Raw genomic sequence first — 18,057 nt, 5'->3', positions numbered from 1 at the left:
GTGTAGAATATCGGTGGTGGTCGAAGTGAAATAAAATGCAATTGCCGTTTCCTTTCATATCACGGTTCTTCTCCGTTATTGACGAATGTGTAGCGAATAACGTGGCTTTGTAGACAAATCTGTGACACAAAGAGGTGTCTTTTGTCGTTCATCGTCTTTTATGAAGACTTTGAAATTTACATTTTCGCGTCCGCTACGGAAAAGATTTCTTCTGTATACCAGAGAAATCTTTTCGTTTAATTAATATAGATGTCGTACCAAGTGTACTGAAGTCTGGTTATTTTATTATTACCAGAAAGGCCAAAAGCATTTTCTTATACCTCGACCATCCACCTAGATGTTCCTGACGAGAGCTTGACATGAGCTCGAAACACGTCGTGTAGAATATCGGTGGTGGTCGAAGTGAAATAAAATGCAATTGCCGTTTCCTTTCATATCACGGTTCTTCTCCGTTATTGACGAATGTGTAGCGAATAACGTGGCTTTGTAGACAAATCTGTGACACAAAGAGGTGTCTTTTGTCGTTCATCGTCTTTTATGAAGACTTTGAAATTTACATTTTCGCGTCCGCTACGGAAAAGATTTCTTCTGTATACCAGAGAAATCTTTTCGTTTAATTAATATAGATGTCGTACCAAGTGTACTGAAGTCTGGTTATTTTATTATTACCAGAAAGGCCAAAAGCATTTTCTTATACCTCGACCATCCACCTAGATGTTCCTGACGAGAGCTTGACATGAGCTCGAAACACGTCGTGTAGAATATCGGTGGTGGTCGAAGTGAAATAAAATGCAATTGCCGTTTCCTTTCATATCACGGTTCTTCTCCGTTATTGACGAATGTGTAGCGAATAACGTGGCTTTGTAGACAAATCTGTGACACAAAGAGGTGTCTTTTGTCGTTCATCGTCTTTTATGAAGACTTTGAAATTTACATTTTCGCGTCCGCTACGGAAAAGATTTCTTCTGTATACCAGAGAAATCTTTTCGTTTAATTAATATAGATGTCGTACCAAGTGTACTGAAGTCTGGTTATTTTATTATTACCAGAAAGGCCAAAAGCATTTTCTTATACCTCGACCATCCACCTAGATGTTCCTGACGAGAGCTTGACATGAGCTCGAAACACGTCGTGTAGAATATCGGTGGTGGTCGAAGTGAAATAAAATGCAATTGCCGTTTCCTTTCATATCACGGTTCTTCTCCGTTATTGACGAATGTGTAGCGAATAACGTGGCTTTGTAGACAAATCTGTGACACAAAGAGGTGTCTTTTGTCGTTCATCGTCTTTTATGAAGACTTTGAAATTTACATTTTCGCGTCCGCTACGGAAAAGATTTCTTCTGTATACCAGAGAAATCTTTTCGTTTAATTAATATAGATGTCGTACCAAGTGTACTGAAGTCTGGTTATTTTATTATTACCAGAAAGGCCAAAAGCATTTTCTTATACCTCGACCATCCACCTAGATGTTCCTGACGAGAGCTTGACATGAGCTCGAAACACGTCGTGTAGAATATCGGTGGTGGTCGAAGTGAAATAAAATGCAATTGCCGTTTCCTTTCATATCACGGTTCTTCTCCGTTATTGACGAATGTGTAGCGAATAACGTGGCTTTGTAGACAAATCTGTGACACAAAGAGGTGTCTTTTGTCGTTCATCGTCTTTTATGAAGACTTTGAAATTTACATTTTCGCGTCCGCTACGGAAAAGATTTCTTCTGTATACCAGAGAAATCTTTTCGTTTAATTAATATAGATGTCGTACCAAGTGTACTGAAGTCTGGTTATTTTATTATTACCAGAAAGGCCAAAAGCATTTTCTTATACCTCGACCATCCACCTAGATGTTCCTGACGAGAGCTTGACATGAGCTCGAAACACGTCGTGTAGAATATCGGTGGTGGTCGAAGTGAAATAAAATGCAATTGCCGTTTCCTTTCATATCACGGTTCTTCTCCGTTATTGACGAATGTGTAGCGAATAACGTGGCTTTGTAGACAAATCTGTGACACAAAGAGGTGTCTTTTGTCGTTCATCGTCTTTTATGAAGACTTTGAAATTTACATTTTCGCGTCCGCTACGGAAAAGATTTCTTCTGTATACCAGAGAAATCTTTTCGTTTAATTAATATAGATGTCGTACCAAGTGTACTGAAGTCTGGTTATTTTATTATTACCAGAAAGGCCAAAAGCATTTTCTTATACCTCGACCATCCACCTAGATGTTCCTGACGAGAGCTTGACATGAGCTCGAAACACGTCGTGTAGAATATCGGTGGTGGTCGAAGTGAAATAAAATGCAATTGCCGTTTCCTTTCATATCACGGTTCTTCTCCGTTATTGACGAATGTGTAGCGAATAACGTGGCTTTGTAGACAAATCTGTGACACAAAGAGGTGTCTTTTGTCGTTCATCGTCTTTTATGAAGACTTTGAAATTTACATTTTCGCGTCCGCTACGGAAAAGATTTCTTCTGTATACCAGAGAAATCTTTTCGTTTAATTAATATAGATGTCGTACCAAGTGTACTGAAGTCTGGTTATTTTATTATTACCAGAAAGGCCAAAAGCATTTTCTTATACCTCGACCATCCACCTAGATGTTCCTGACGAGAGCTTGACATGAGCTCGAAACACGTCGTGTAGAATATCGGTGGTGGTCGAAGTGAAATAAAATGCAATTGCCGTTTCCTTTCATATCACGGTTCTTCTCCGTTATTGACGAATGTGTAGCGAATAACGTGGCTTTGTAGACAAATCTGTGACACAAAGAGGTGTCTTTTGTCGTTCATCGTCTTTTATGAAGACTTTGAAATTTACATTTTCGCGTCCGCTACGGAAAAGATTTCTTCTGTATACCAGAGAAATCTTTTCGTTTAATTAATATAGATGTCGTACCAAGTGTACTGAAGTCTGGTTATTTTATTATTACCAGAAAGGCCAAAAGCATTTTCTTATACCTCGACCATCCACCTAGATGTTCCTGACGAGAGCTTGACATGAGCTCGAAACACGTCGTGTAGAATATCGGTGGTGGTCGAAGTGAAATAAAATGCAATTGCCGTTTCCTTTCATATCACGGTTCTTCTCCGTTATTGACGAATGTGTAGCGAATAACGTGGCTTTGTAGACAAATCTGTGACACAAAGAGGTGTCTTTTGTCGTTCATCGTCTTTTATGAAGACTTTGAAATTTACATTTTCGCGTCCGCTACGGAAAAGATTTCTTCTGTATACCAGAGAAATCTTTTCGTTTAATTAATATAGATGTCGTACCAAGTGTACTGAAGTCTGGTTATTTTATTATTACCAGAAAGGCCAAAAGCATTTTCTTATACCTCGACCATCCACCTAGATGTTCCTGACGAGAGCTTGACATGAGCTCGAAACACGTCGTGTAGAATATCGGTGGTGGTCGAAGTGAAATAAAATGCAATTGCCGTTTCCTTTCATATATATATATATATATATATATATATATATATATATATATATACATATATATATATATATATATATATATATATATATATATATATATATATATGTATATATATATATATATGTATATATATATATATATATATATATATATATATATATTCTTTTACTTGTTCTATTCTTGTTTGTGCCACTGTAATTACTAGTTCTTCTTGTTGATTGGTCATGGTTTTTGTTTTACTGTAATTCATCTTCAGTCCTATCTTTGTCGATTCTCTATCTAGTTCTTCCATCATTCTTTGTAATTCTTCACTTCTTTCTGCTAATCGCATATCATTCAGCATATCGTAAGTGATTCAGATATTGCCCGTTTATGTTTATACCCAAACCATCCCAGTGCAGTTGTTTGAACACATCTTCTAGCGCTTGGTTGAATAGCTTGGGCGAGATGGTATCTCCTTGTCTTACTCCTCGGTTTATTTTAATAGGCTCCGTTTGTTTCATTAGCTTGATAGTTGTTGTTGCCTTATCATATATATTTGTAATTAAGTCGGTATATCTGTAGTCTATTCTGCTGTTTTGTAGGGAATTCTTTACTGACCAGTGTTCCACACTATAAAATGCTTTTTCGAAGTCAATAAATGCCATGTATAGCGGGATATGATCTTCGTTAGCTTTTTCGATTAATATCTTCATCGTTAAAAGGTGGTCACTTGTACTGAAGCTATTTCTAAATCCGGCTTGTTCTCTTGCCTGGTATCCATCTAATTTAGTTGTTAATCTGTTTGTTAATATCTTGGTTAATAGTTTGTACATCACATTTAGTAAAGTTATGGGTCTGTAATTCTTTAGATCCTTTTTATCTCCTTTCTTAAATAGTAACAATGTTACTGCTTCGTTCCAAGTGTTGGGTATTTGTTTTGTCATTAATATTTTATTCATAAGTGTGTACAAAACTTCTCTAGTTGTTTTCCCACCAGTTTTTAGCATTTCTACAGTTATCCCGTCTTTTCCTGGCGATTTATTATTCTTCATCTCCTTGAGTGCTCTTTTTATCTCATTCTTACTGATTTCTGGTTTTCTTGGGATTTCTTGTGTTGGTTTCTGTTTTGTATTGTAGAGGTTTTTATAATATTCTTGTGTTATTTATATAATTTCTTCTATATTATTGGTCTCTATGCCTTCTTTGTTCTTTATACTATTAATCTGTATGCTTCCAAGCTGTTGTTTTAAGCACTTCATATTTTTATTTTGTTCAATGGTTTTTTCTATTTTTTCTTCCTGTACTCTCCTTTGACTTTCCTTGATGTTCCTTCTGATAGCTTTGTTTACCTCTTTGTAATCTACTGTGTTTCTCTTATCTTGTTCTATTAATGTTTTTCTTTTGCTCATGAGGTTTTTTGTTTCCTGGGATATATAGTTTTCCTTTTTTTATTCTTGTTTGTGCTACCTCTTTTCCCGCCTTTGCTAATGTATCGGTTAATAGCTGATTTATTTCATCGATATTTTTGTTTTCCAAATCTCTAGTGGCCGGTATACTTTCCCTTATTTTTTGTTTATATTCCTCTTTTGCTTTCTTAAGTTTTCCCTTATCTAGTTTCGATCTATTTTCCATTTTCTTTTTTGTTTCGAATTGGCTATTAATGCTGAGTTTGGCTCTGACAAGTCTATGATCACTACCGGTTGGGAAACGATTCAGCACTGTAACATCTTTGATGATGGCTTTTTCTGTTGTAAGGATGTAATCTATTTCGTTTTTAGGAAGCTTATATTGAAGAAGAAACAGGCTTTAAAGCTTACATACAGGAAAGAAGAAGAAGAAGAAAAAAAAAGAGGAAAACCATTGTTATGACGGCGTTGCGGTGGTAAAGTCGTGCTTGCCATTGTAAAGTAAGGTAGTTACGCTTATTGCTGGTGCTTGAAGTAAACTGGCTTTCCCAGTCGAAGCTTCTTCTCATTCTTGTTCTTATTCTTTTTGTGTAGACGTAACTCTGTCTGTTTTTCAATGTGCCTCCAGTAAGTTGTAGTTCCATCGTTTTCGTGGTCTTTCTACTGATCATTGTTTTCCTATCCGCTGTGAGCTCGTAGGTACTTAGAGGGGATACTTAAAAGTTCGTGAGCGCCAGTAGTGACAAATCAATGAACTTTTGCAGGAAATTTGACATCAATGTCAAGTGATTAATTTAAAACATTGAAATTAAAAACATTAATAGGAAAAAATATATATCTATTAGTTGTCAAAAGCTGTGGCATATATTTTTACCTTAAATATATTTACGTTTTAAATAGCGAACTTTGGTTTTTTCACACTATAAATCTATAAATTCAAGCTCCACCTACACGATAATTGTGAAAGTGATGATTATACCACGTTTTAAACCGCTCTGTTATTTTTCAACCTTTAAATGTAAAATACGGAACAAAAATTTGATATTCTTAAATACTATCAACAAATAATCTTTATATAAGATATTAAAATAGTAAATATAACCTATATATCAAGTTCAACCTACTGGTTTTTTGGAACCGTTCGGAACTGATCCACGCCGGTTTTTTGGCCGGTGACAGGACCGGGCCTGCGGCAAAGCAGGAAACAAAATAAAAATGACTTCAATTAACAACATGACTACTTCTACTTCAAATACACCAAAAAACACTTATTCCAATGTAGTAAATACGTTCAAACACCCAACAGAGGACCAAGCAGTAGTACTCTCCAGTATAGAAGGCATCAAAATCCACCATTACATCGTAGCAATTGGATCACTGGTTGGTCCACGTAATGTCTTGTTTGCATCTAGAATTCCAAACAACAGAATATGTATCTACCTCTCTACCAAAAACAGTCCATATGCTTCTTTATTCCCACAAATATATTAGCATAAATGAGTCAGAAATAGACATAAGAAGACTAATCACACCATCACAACGACTTGTAATTTCTAACGCATGTCCTTCAATTCCAAACAATATCATTGAAACAGAATTACAAAAATTAGGCATTGCTGCAGTTTCCAAGATGACTTTACTAAGAGTGGGTATGACAGAAACCGAATATAGCCACGTCCTAAGCTTCAGAAGGCAAGTATTTATTTCTCCCTTGGATAACACCTCCATTCCTGACTCCTTCAATGTATTTCACAATAAAACTTATCGTTTATTCCTCTCTATTGATGGACTAAACTGTTCTAAGTGCAACACTATTGGACATAACGATACAGATTGTCCCATCATAACAACTGCTAACTCCTCAAACGTACCCTCAGAAACTTCTCCAAATACTACACCTGAAACAGAGGATAGAGGTCCTGAAACACAACAAAACATAGAAATGAACGCCAGCATAACTGAAACTATAGAAAACATAAGTCTACCCTCCTCACCAAAAGAAACAACATCATCAAATCTAAATAATATTAATAATCCTGCCGAAACTGAAACTCTGCAACCTTCAGTTAATATTAACAAACAACCTACTCAAGTATCTACTCAAGTTAAAAGACAAATCTCATCCTCACCTGACATTGACCAAAATAACCCAAAAACAGACTCACAAATCTTTGCTGCTCCTATCACACATAAACTAAAAAAACCTAAAAAACAAACTAAAACCTCTGACGACGACATTATTTGTTCTCTAGAATTAATAAAAGACAAAATTGAAAACCGGTCACCCCCATTCACATTAAATTTTAATGAAATATGCGACTTCCTAGTTAATACTCTTCATGCTAAATATCCTGAAACAATCTCAAAGAACTACTCAAACGAACCTTCCGAATTAACAGATATCCTTAACTTTATTCATTGTTACTCTCACAACTCTAAATTAAAAAACAACATCACCAGATTAAAGAAAAAACTTAACCCCACTCACACATCTTCAACGGAAGAGACCGAAAAATCCGATGGATAAATCACTAATTCTTCAATGGAACCCAAATGGGTATTTCGCTCACCTCGAATCACTCAAACTATTAATTAAAAAATATTCTCCACTAATACTGTGTATACAAGAAACTCACTTCAAAGAGAATTCTGTAATAAACTTAAAAAATTATACTCCCTTTCTAAAAAATAGAAGTACAGAACATGCCAGTGGGGGCGTGGCTATCTTTGTCAGAAATGATATTGAAGCTAAGCCTATTAATCTAAATACCAATCTCGAAGCTGTTGCAGTTCAGGTCATATACAAAATGAAAATAAACATCTGTAATATATATATTCCACACCCACATGAGAGACAAATACAAGAGGTAACTAATTTACTACATCAGATACAGCCTCCACTAATCTTATTAGGGGATACAAACTACCATAACACCACTTGGGAAAGTTCAAAAACAGATAAATGCGGGAACTTATTACAAAACACAATCAATAATTCAAATCTAATACTTATGAATACTGGGGAACCCACCAGGTTTAATTCCTACAATGGGAATCTTTCATCTATTGATATTTCACTATGCAGTCCATCACTGGCAACTATATTTCAATGGAAGACACTAAAATACTTATATGACAGTGATAACTTTCCAATTATAATTGACATCATAAATGACAAACAAGAAACAACACATCCAATTTACCAGACGTGGAAAATAAAAACCGCTAATTGGGACCTTTTTCAGCAGTATATTGATGAAAAACTACACAACTTCACATTATATAGAAATATTGACAAAAACATATCTACATTAAATAATATAATTATATCGGCAGCACATAAAGCTATCGGTAAAACAAAAACTTGTAATAGGACACCGGTCCCCTGGTGGAATGATCAGATTTCCAAATCATTATCTGCAAGCAAACACGCACTGAATATTCTTAAAAAACATAAAACAGATGCTAATCTCCTGGAATTTAAAAAACTTAGGGCAAAAACTCGATATTTAATTAAAAAAAGCAAAAGGGAGTCTTGGAATAATTATGTTGCCTCAATAAACCCCTCAACTCCTATCGAGACAATCTGGAAAAAGATCCAAAACCTTAAAGGATCAAACAACTACATCAATATTAATACTCTTTCTTACAATAATAATCTTATTACCGACAAAAAAGACATATCTAACGTATTAGCCGATGTGTATCAACTAAATTCTAGTGATAGCAACCTAAACTTAAATTTCATTAAATACAAATATCATGAAGAATCCTTTAAAATTTCAATCCATGACAGCAAATCGCCCCTAAATGAAATCATAACTCAACAAGAATTTGATTATTCTCTAAATTGCCTTAAAAATACTAATTCCGGTCCAGATGATATTCCACCTATTTTCTTGAAAAATCTTCCAGAATCAGCTAAACTTATCCTCCTAGACCTATTTAACTCAATATTTTTCAATATTATATTTCCCAAGATATGGTGCCATGCAATTATCATCCCAATTCTTAAACCCAACAAATCTAAAGACGATCCCCTGTCATATCGTCCAATCTCCTTGACATGTAGTATGTGTAAACTAATGGAAAAGATTATAAATAACAGACTAGTATGGCATCTAGAAAACTCAAAGTTATTACCCCCTATCAAAGTGGTTTTCGTAAAGACAGATCCACTACCGATAACTTAGTGTCGCTTGAGTCTGAAATCCATGAAGCATTTTTACATAATCAAAAATTACTAGCTGTCTTTATTGATATCAATAAAGCATTCGACACTGCATGGAAATATAACATCTTAAAAACACTACAAAAATTTGAAATTGAGGGTCACACACTAGCTTTTATACAAAATTTTTTAACTCATAGACAGATTGAAGTAAGAGCTAACGGTTATAACTCTAGTCCACGATCTCTTGAAAATGGAATTCCGCAAGGCTCCATTTTAAGCCCAACATTGTTTCTCATTGCAATAAATAACATCTTGGACGAAATGAGATTACCGATTAAAGCCAATTTATACGCAGACGACTTGATTATCTACCACAAAAGCAGAAGTGTGGAATGTGCGGCTGAAATACTACAGAAGTTTTTACACACGCTGGAAAAATGGTCACTTAAAACTGGTTTTGATTTTTCTCCTGAAAAAACACAGTACATAATATTCAGCAAACGGAAAAATATAAAGAACGTTAATCTAACTTTAAATGGACATACTCTAAAAGAAACAAACGAAATAAATTGCCTGGGGTTAACTCTAGATTGCACCCTAAACTGGAAAAGCCATATACATACCTTGCAAAACCAATTTCAACCTAGAATTAATCTCCTGAAAATTCTCTCAAACCGTACTTGGGGAGCAGATACACGAACCCTATTAAACTTATACCAATCACTTATACGTAGCAAATTAGACTACGGCTCAATATGTTATGATACTGCCAAAAAAAATACATTAAAAAAACTAAACTCAATTCAAACAACGTCACTAAGAATTGCTCTGGGCGCATTTAGAACTAGCCCAACCAATAGCCTTCAAGTATTAGCTAACGAATTACCTTTACACTTACGAAGGCAACAATTGTCATTAAATTATGCAACTCGTGTATCATCAAATCATCAAAATCCCATGCATTCAAATATCTTAAAACCTAAATCTATCAGTAATTACAAAAATAAACCTATGAATACACTCCCTTTTCATGAAAGATTAAAATTCAGTGATTACGACTGTGAGCAGTTTAGTGCCATCATAAATCCAACCCAAAACTTTCCCTCTTGGTCAACTAGTCCACCAATTGTAAATACATTCCTTACTCGCTATCCCAAAACATCCACTAACCCAACAGTAATACATCAATCATACCATGAGATAATATCCCTATATCCAAATTCTGAACATATCTACACTGATGCATCAAAAACTCAATCAGGACTAGCAGCGGCTTACATACATGGAACAGACCATTTTAAAATACGACTCCCTCTGAGTTGTAGTATATTTACTGGAGAAGCACTGGCTAATTTAGAGGCACTGAAAGTTTACAGAAGAAAATCCGCACCTCATTACATTATATCTGACTCATTAAGTACACTAAAAGCTTTACAGCAATTGTATGTATCAAATGAAATTATAATGCTAATAAAAAATGAACTCATACTAGTATCAACAAAAAACATAAAAATAACTTTTTTATGGGTGCCATCACACGTAGGAATCAAGGGAAACGAAGCAGTAGACCAACTTGCAAATGAAGCTGCACTAGATGAAAGCATCCCTGTGTCAAACATGCTAACAAGAAACGACCATAAAATCTCCATCAAAAAACATATTACCAGCTTATGGCAGAGTTACTGGAATTCCACATCCAACAAATTAAAAGATGTTATAGAAACGGTCGGCACCACCTTACCACTCCCACTCAAACGTTGTGAAAAAGTGATAATAACTCGACTGCGATTAGGACATACTATACCAACCCTTATTCACATAATAAATAAAGAAGCCGTCCCTTTCTGCCACAACTGCAAGATCCAAATTACTGTGAAACATATTCTGTTAGAATGCAAAACATACACCCAAGAAAGAAGAAAAAATAACCTCTCTACCAACATGAAGGATGTACTAAGCTGCCAGTTCAACCAAGTGCTGAAATATTTGAAAGACATTAAATACAGTGTTTAATAGAATATAATATTTAAGTTGTATAGGTATACATTGTAAGAAATTGACTACTTGTAATTTGTGTTTGTACCCCCTGCTAATAACTCTTAGTAGTTAATGCAGGGTCATTTTTGTTTAAATAAAAAAAATTGTGAAAGTATCGGAAGTGTTAAAGAACGAAACTAATATTTAACGTCAAATTGTTAAGCAAAATCTTAAAAAAATAATCACAATTTAATGAATCATAAATTTTGTACTTGCTGATATTAACCTTAGATTACAATCTAATTATTTCTTTGCATGGTAAATATTACACGATGAGAATTAAATAATAAGTTTGAAATTTTCAGCCGAAGTTGCACTAGTAATCCGCTAGTTGACGATACCAGCGAAGCTCACAGCGAATAGGAGAACCGTCTTTCGTCATCTTTACTGCTCTATTTGATATCATTCGGCTTATGTGATCGATTCATTCTATTCTTCTGTTTATTATCCAGTCCTTGATGTTCTCCAACTTGTATTTCCGACGTATATTTGTACTTCGAGCTCTGTCACATTGTGTTCGCTCATAATACCATCAGTTTTTCTAACGGTTTTCATCTCTGCTGTTTTTAGCATTCTTTTGTCCTGTCTGTGTCAGGTCGTATTTCTGCTGCGTATGTCATTATTGGTATGATGGCTGTTTTGTAAATTCTGCCTTTCATTTCTTTTCCGATATTTTTATATTTCTCCATATGGTTTTATTCAAGCAACCTGCGGCTCTGTTTGCTCTATTTACTTGGTCTTTCACTTGTGTTTAGAGTTTCCGTATTTAGATAGCGTGCTGCCTAGATATTTTAACTCCATGAGTTGATCTATCATCTGACCCTCCAGCACTAATTTACATCTTAGTGGATTTGCCGTTTAGTCCATTTAAATGTTACATTTTTTAAGCCATACCTTGCGTTTGTTAAAGGATTCAATTTTATTTCTTTAATGTGTAGGGGGATCAGCAGAAGCTTAAGTTCAAGTTTTTGGGGTCGCCACCCTTGTCCCCCGGCCGCCATCTTGAAAATGGGGTGCAAAGTGCAAGTGCAAAATCTAATGAAATATAAAATGTAGCAAATTAAATTTTCTACAATTTTGTTTCTATTACTTTTCATCGTCAAGTGACCAACAAAAAAGATATAAACAAAAATATGTTAAATTTTTTAACAAGTTTCCTTTTGGATACTATAACTTTTTTTCAGTTCATTTTAAAATAAAATAACATTATAGCAATTTTGTAGAGGGTTTTTCAGCGAACAATTTCCACTATAAAGTTGTTTAATTCTATTTATTTATATAGGTTTTACAGCGCTCCAAACTTGACCAGATTCTCGAATGCTCATAGGGATACAAAAAAAGTTAGGCCTACTTTTTTATCTATATATATTTTTTATTCATACAATCTATTATGATTTTAACATTCCTATGCAATTATTGATCTGTTTTTGACCTTTCTCCCCACTATAAAACTAATAACCCTAAGCATACATAGAAAAGGCCCAAGAAGTTGTTTAAGGACAAATTCGCCGGTTCAGAAGAAGACTCACGCAACCGCAAAATGCAAACTTCTTAAGAAGAGCCAAAAACGAATTTTTGATATCAAAATCATAAAGTATGATCAAAATTAGCCATTCACCACACGGTGGTCAGAATCTCGAGATATAAGCGTTTTTTGGGGTGTGTCGCTTGTCTATGAAGTAACATAACTTTTTTCCTATTGTATATTTTGACTTAAAATTTTCCAAAAAACTTCTTCATGAATTATGTTTTATTGTTAGTTAAAATTATAAACTAAAAAGTTTGTCACTCAACTTTTTTAAGTAAACATGAAACTAACGAAATATGATGACAAAATGTTTAAAAACTAACAACTCCTTTTTTAATGTGTTTAAACATTTTGGACAAATTTCATTGTTATCTACATACTTCAAAGATGACACTGTAAAATTTTCAAAAGGAAATATTTACAGCGACCAAAGATACAGCGAGGTAAATTTGAAGAATCATCAAAATTGATTTTCTCAAATCTAGATAAAAATAAACTTCATATTCGAATTCAGCGACCTTGAAAACAAAAATAGACCAAAATTGGTCATTCACCTTAAATTTGATTTTCGTGGTTGGCATAAAGATTGCTGCCTAAAATATAGATAGAAAAGTATTTTTTTTTATTGTATTCCTATGAGAATTCGAGAATCTGATCAAGATTGGAGCGCTGTAAAACCTAGATAATAAATAAAATTAAACAAATTTATAGTCAAAATTGTTCATTGAAAAATCCTCTACAAAATCGCCATAATGGTATTTTATTGTGAAATGAACGGAAAAAGAATTATAACCTCCAAAAGGAAACGTCTTACAAAATTTTCTCATATTTTTGTTTATAACTATTTTGTTGGTCACTTGACGATAAAAAGTAATAGATATAAAATTGTATAAAATTTAATTTGCTATATTTTATGTGTAATTAAATTTTCTGTAGGATTGCTAGTTAGGAGATACAGTGCGAAAGCCCTTTGCACCACTTTTCCAATATGGCGGCCGGGGGACAAGGGTGGTGACCCCAAAAACTTGAACTTAAGCTTCTACTGAACCCCTCTATACATTAAAAAAAATAAAATTGACTCCTCTAAGAGATGCAACCCTAAATGTAACATGTATTATAAACATGCATTTTGTTTTTTTGTGGAAATTAACATGTTAAATTTTCTGTCGTTTATATTACATTGGTGCAGAGTTGTTAATCATGTTCACTTTGAGAGATTAAGATAACGTCGTCTGCATAACAGATTATTTTAAGTTGGTTTTCTCTCATTTAATATCCTTTTTTAGTTTTTAATTTTTTATTATTTCATCCATGATCAGGCTAAACAATAGAGGACAATTGTGTCAGTAAGTTCTTCTTCTACTTTCACTTATTGTGTGTTCTGGTAGATATTTTTGATTGTTTTGATTATTCCTAGAGGTATCTCTCTCTTGCTTACAATAAGTGGATAACGTCCTTTAATTTGACCCTGCCAAACTCTTTCTTGTGGTCCACCAAACAGAAATATACCAGTTTTTTGTATTCTAATGATTTTTCTGGCACTTGCCTTATTAAAAATTATAGCGTCATCAGAGGCGTGCGGTCCATGGAAGCGGTGCTTCCCTATACTTCCATATAAGAAAATACATGTATTATTAATTAGTATTTAATTATCAACAATGTTTCCCTAATCTAAGTAATCTATTATGTAACTAATAGGCATTGAAACATTATTAAAATTTGATCGCATACGAACGGTCTCAAATAAGCACACAATTCAACGATTCAGTCCGGTCCTGACGGAAGCGCATCTCAAAATCGCTGCTTGTCATGCATTTGTCCCGTTCAAAAATTGGTCAGGGTTTAATAACCTCACTCGCTAGTCATGTTCCTTTCACGCGAATTTTGATACGCCTGGAAGCGCTCGTCCGACCGCTTCCGATTCGAAAACGAGATGCGGAGTCTGTTACTGCTGCTATAAGGGGTAGGTATTTAGGTACAAATGGCTCGATTTCAATTTTTTGCTTAATATTTTTACTAATATTTTATTTGACATTTTGAGATTTTTCCTTTTGCTGATATTTTATAGTACCTACGACATTTTACAGACGAAGTCAAATGACATTGCATTTTGTATAAGACAATTTGATGACTTATGATGATTAAAAATATGAGCTGTTTAAAAATATTTGGGATAAAGCTGAAAATATGGGCTTCGAACCTAAAAGAAAAATAATGATGATTGATATTGTCGGCGAAAGAGAGACCTATCGACGATTATACATCGAAATTTTTGATAATATTCTACAACAAATGAATTATCACTTTTAAAATTTTAAAGAAATAAAAATATGTAGAATTATGTAATTTTAATATGTCTAATTATAATTCATTAAAATCTCCCACAGAGGTATGTATCTAATTCAGTACGATTAAATTATGATTTTTTTTTGATAATCTAGCTTTGCATTCTCAGTTAAATGTCATTTATAAAACACCTGAAATTAGTGATAAAGAAATACTTAGGAATCGGTTGAATTTTTTAAATACTACTGGTTTAAATCAGTCTCTGTGTGAAGTGGGCAAGTTGTGTGAATTAAGTAGTAGGTACTAACTATCTCAGCTACAAGTGCATCAGTTGAACGAAGTTTTTCATTATTAAAACGCATCAAAAGTTTTACAATAAATTTTACAAGTGAAGGCAGACTTTCCAAGTTAGCCCTATTATCCATTGAAAAAGAGTGCATTTATTAAACAATTATCAAAAAATCCAAAATTTTACGACGATGTTATCGACAAAAAATTTGCATTGGTTGATAAGAGAATAGGACTCAAGTATAAGTAAATAAGTGTCATATTGTTGAAAGTTGTGTGTTATGGAAGGTGATTCGAAATCGGAATATAAAAACAATTTTGAATAGAACTCTTCTTTTTAAGTTTAAAGAAACCAAGCCTGGAGCAGGGACTCGACCCTGAGCAAGCAGTACAGATCGATGATAAGTCACTAGATATACGATATACTAAGTCACTAGAGTCACTAACCTGCATTGATCGGGGTAGGATTTCGTTTGTGAGTCCTTGTATCCAGGACTCCCACATAATAAGCACTTTGCTGATAGGGAGCCCATATAGCGCATTAGAGTGCTATCGGAGGGGAAGTGGATAGTATGAAGCAATGGGGCGGGATGGAGTGACGCCCGCTTATAAGAGTAAATCCTCCTTGCCTCAATGAATTTGTATCACCCGAATCTCATTCTCAAGGCGTGTGCATGTCTCTCAGACTGGGTTAAACACTATACCTAATTTTTTGTAGTTCTTGTTTTTAGTCGATATAAGTTAACAGGTAATACATTAGGTATACACCTATTAAGTAGGTGTATGTTTTGATCTCGACCCTCGTAAGAAAATATTTGTTAAACCCTTATTGAATCGCTTCCTCTTCCGAAAATGTCACCGCACGCCACTGAGCGTCATGTTTATTTGCCAAATAATTGTTTTTTGATTTCTGACAGGAGCAAAACGTATTGTGAATTAAATATATTACGTGCATACTTCTTGTGTAATTAATTTAATTTACAAATGATTTTTTGGTCACCCTTTATAAATAATGATGTTAATGTTCATATCACTGAAGAGAGAATTGAATTAACCTTCAAGTGAGCAAGCACATGGCCCCTAGTTTCATTTAAAAAGTTATCGATTGTAAATTCAAAATAAAATAAAATCAAAAATCATAATTTAAAAATAAAGATCGAATTGTTTCATGATTTGTCTCCAAAATCACCCATTCTCGAAAAAATGAATATATTCCATAATTTTGCCCTTTACTGTATATAATTATTATAAAGTACAAAATATTTTATATTGAAATAAATCCTTTAGTATTTTAGATGTACTACAACTTTCACTTTATTTTCAGACATAAAATGTGGTCACCCTCCAGTTCCGTTAAACTCAAGGGTAACGTTAAGTTCCCCAAAATTAGGGCCAGGTACCGTAGCAACATATCAATGCGACGAAGGATACGAAACCTTCGGTGAAACTAAAACCACCTGTGCCACTTCCGGTCGGTGGACTGGAGAACCACCATTTTGTGGTAAGTATTTATCATCAATCAAGGATCATAATATACAGTGATGAGTCCGCTAAGAACCGGCAAAATAATGCACAAGAAGTATAACATACAGGGTGATCAACTTCTGTGACAAAGTCCAATATACAGGGTGTTCCCGAAAATAGTGCGTTCCTTAAAGGTATAGGTAGAAGGCACAATGTAGAGCAAAAAAGTCTTATAACATTTTTTTCTAAATTGATCCGTTTGACCAAAAAACGAAAATATATTTTGATATGCAAATTGAAGTCTGGCAATAACGCACTCAACAATCTAAAGATTAAAAAAGTAGGTTTGTAGGTCAGTTGCATCTGGTAGGTAAAATAATGTGAATATCAACCAAACCCATATCCATTATTTTACAGGTAGGTACCTACGATGTCAACAACCCCAAAAATCACACTTCAAAGTAAATAAACAAGGGTTATTAAATTAAATTTCCACAGTCACAGCAAGTTCTTCTAGGCTAGGTTGCCATGTCATTCAAATTCATGAAAATAAAAATTCAGGTATATGAAAAACAATGTAATTTTTTTCTTGGAAACGGTTAACTTTAGAAAAAAATGTTATAGGACTTTTTTGTTCTAAATTGTGTATTATATCCATACCTCAAAGGAACGCACTATTTTCGGGGACACCCTGTATCTGTTATTATAAAATATATGAAAAAAGTTGTTTATAAAAGTTATAGAAACCTTGTTGTTCTTCCTTTAATTACCTTTAATGTACACATTTTAAAATTAGTGAGAAATATACAGGGTCCTCCATAACACGGTGCCAAACCAAAGTTATGTTTTTTTAAATGGAACACCCTGTATTTTATTCAAAATCTTGTTTCTCTACACTTTTGTGATTAAAAAGATATTGTCACTATTGTCACTAAAACACTTGTCTAGGGTTATACTGAGTGTTTCAAAGTTATGAGCACTTTTATCAAAAAATCATACTGATTTGATCGCCCTGTATGACTCTAACAGTATAATATAAACTTATTTTTTTACTGCTGTTGACTGTCAATATTAAAGTAGTTTTGCAACAACGTACAATTTTTTTATCACTACACAAATTGCATACAGGGTAAGTCAAAATGTAAATAAAAGATTTTCTTCATATTTTTAAATGGAACACCCTGTATTTTATATTACCATCGAAAAGTTCTTTCATTATACTTGCATATCTTTTAAATATTCCCTGTACCTAAAGTTATTAGTTTCCGAGATATTTTAGTTTTATTGTTGATAACTCATAGATACGTTTATTACAGTAAATTAATAATTACCCTTATTATTAGGGCCGGTTGTTCGAACGCTAATCAAAAGTGGAATCAACTGATCATTATTAAATATTTAATTACTGTCACGCAACTGTCAATGTCAACTTTGTTTGGGTTGCTGAAAACA

General features: G+C 33.8%; 1 protein-coding gene across 1 annotated transcript in view; it reads left to right on the top strand.

Moving 5' to 3' along the window:
- LOC114328928 (sushi, von Willebrand factor type A, EGF and pentraxin domain-containing protein 1) overlaps window positions 1-18,057 on the top strand; it is a 208,499-nt gene that overhangs the window by 136,622 nt on the left and 53,820 nt on the right. Inside the window, exon 2 of the mRNA XM_050659175.1 lies at window positions 16,466-16,642. Coding sequence (XP_050515132.1) covers window positions 16,466-16,642 — 177 coding nt within the window. The remainder of the gene's footprint in view (window positions 1-16,465; window positions 16,643-18,057) is intronic.

The sequence above is a fragment of the Diabrotica virgifera genome, chromosome 8 (genome assembly GCF_917563875.1).
Source record: "Diabrotica virgifera virgifera chromosome 8, PGI_DIABVI_V3a".
Taxonomy (NCBI): Eukaryota; Metazoa; Arthropoda; class Insecta; order Coleoptera; family Chrysomelidae; genus Diabrotica; species Diabrotica virgifera.
Note: the sequence above shows the minus strand (reverse complement) of the source record. Positions and strands in the feature narration are given on the sequence as shown.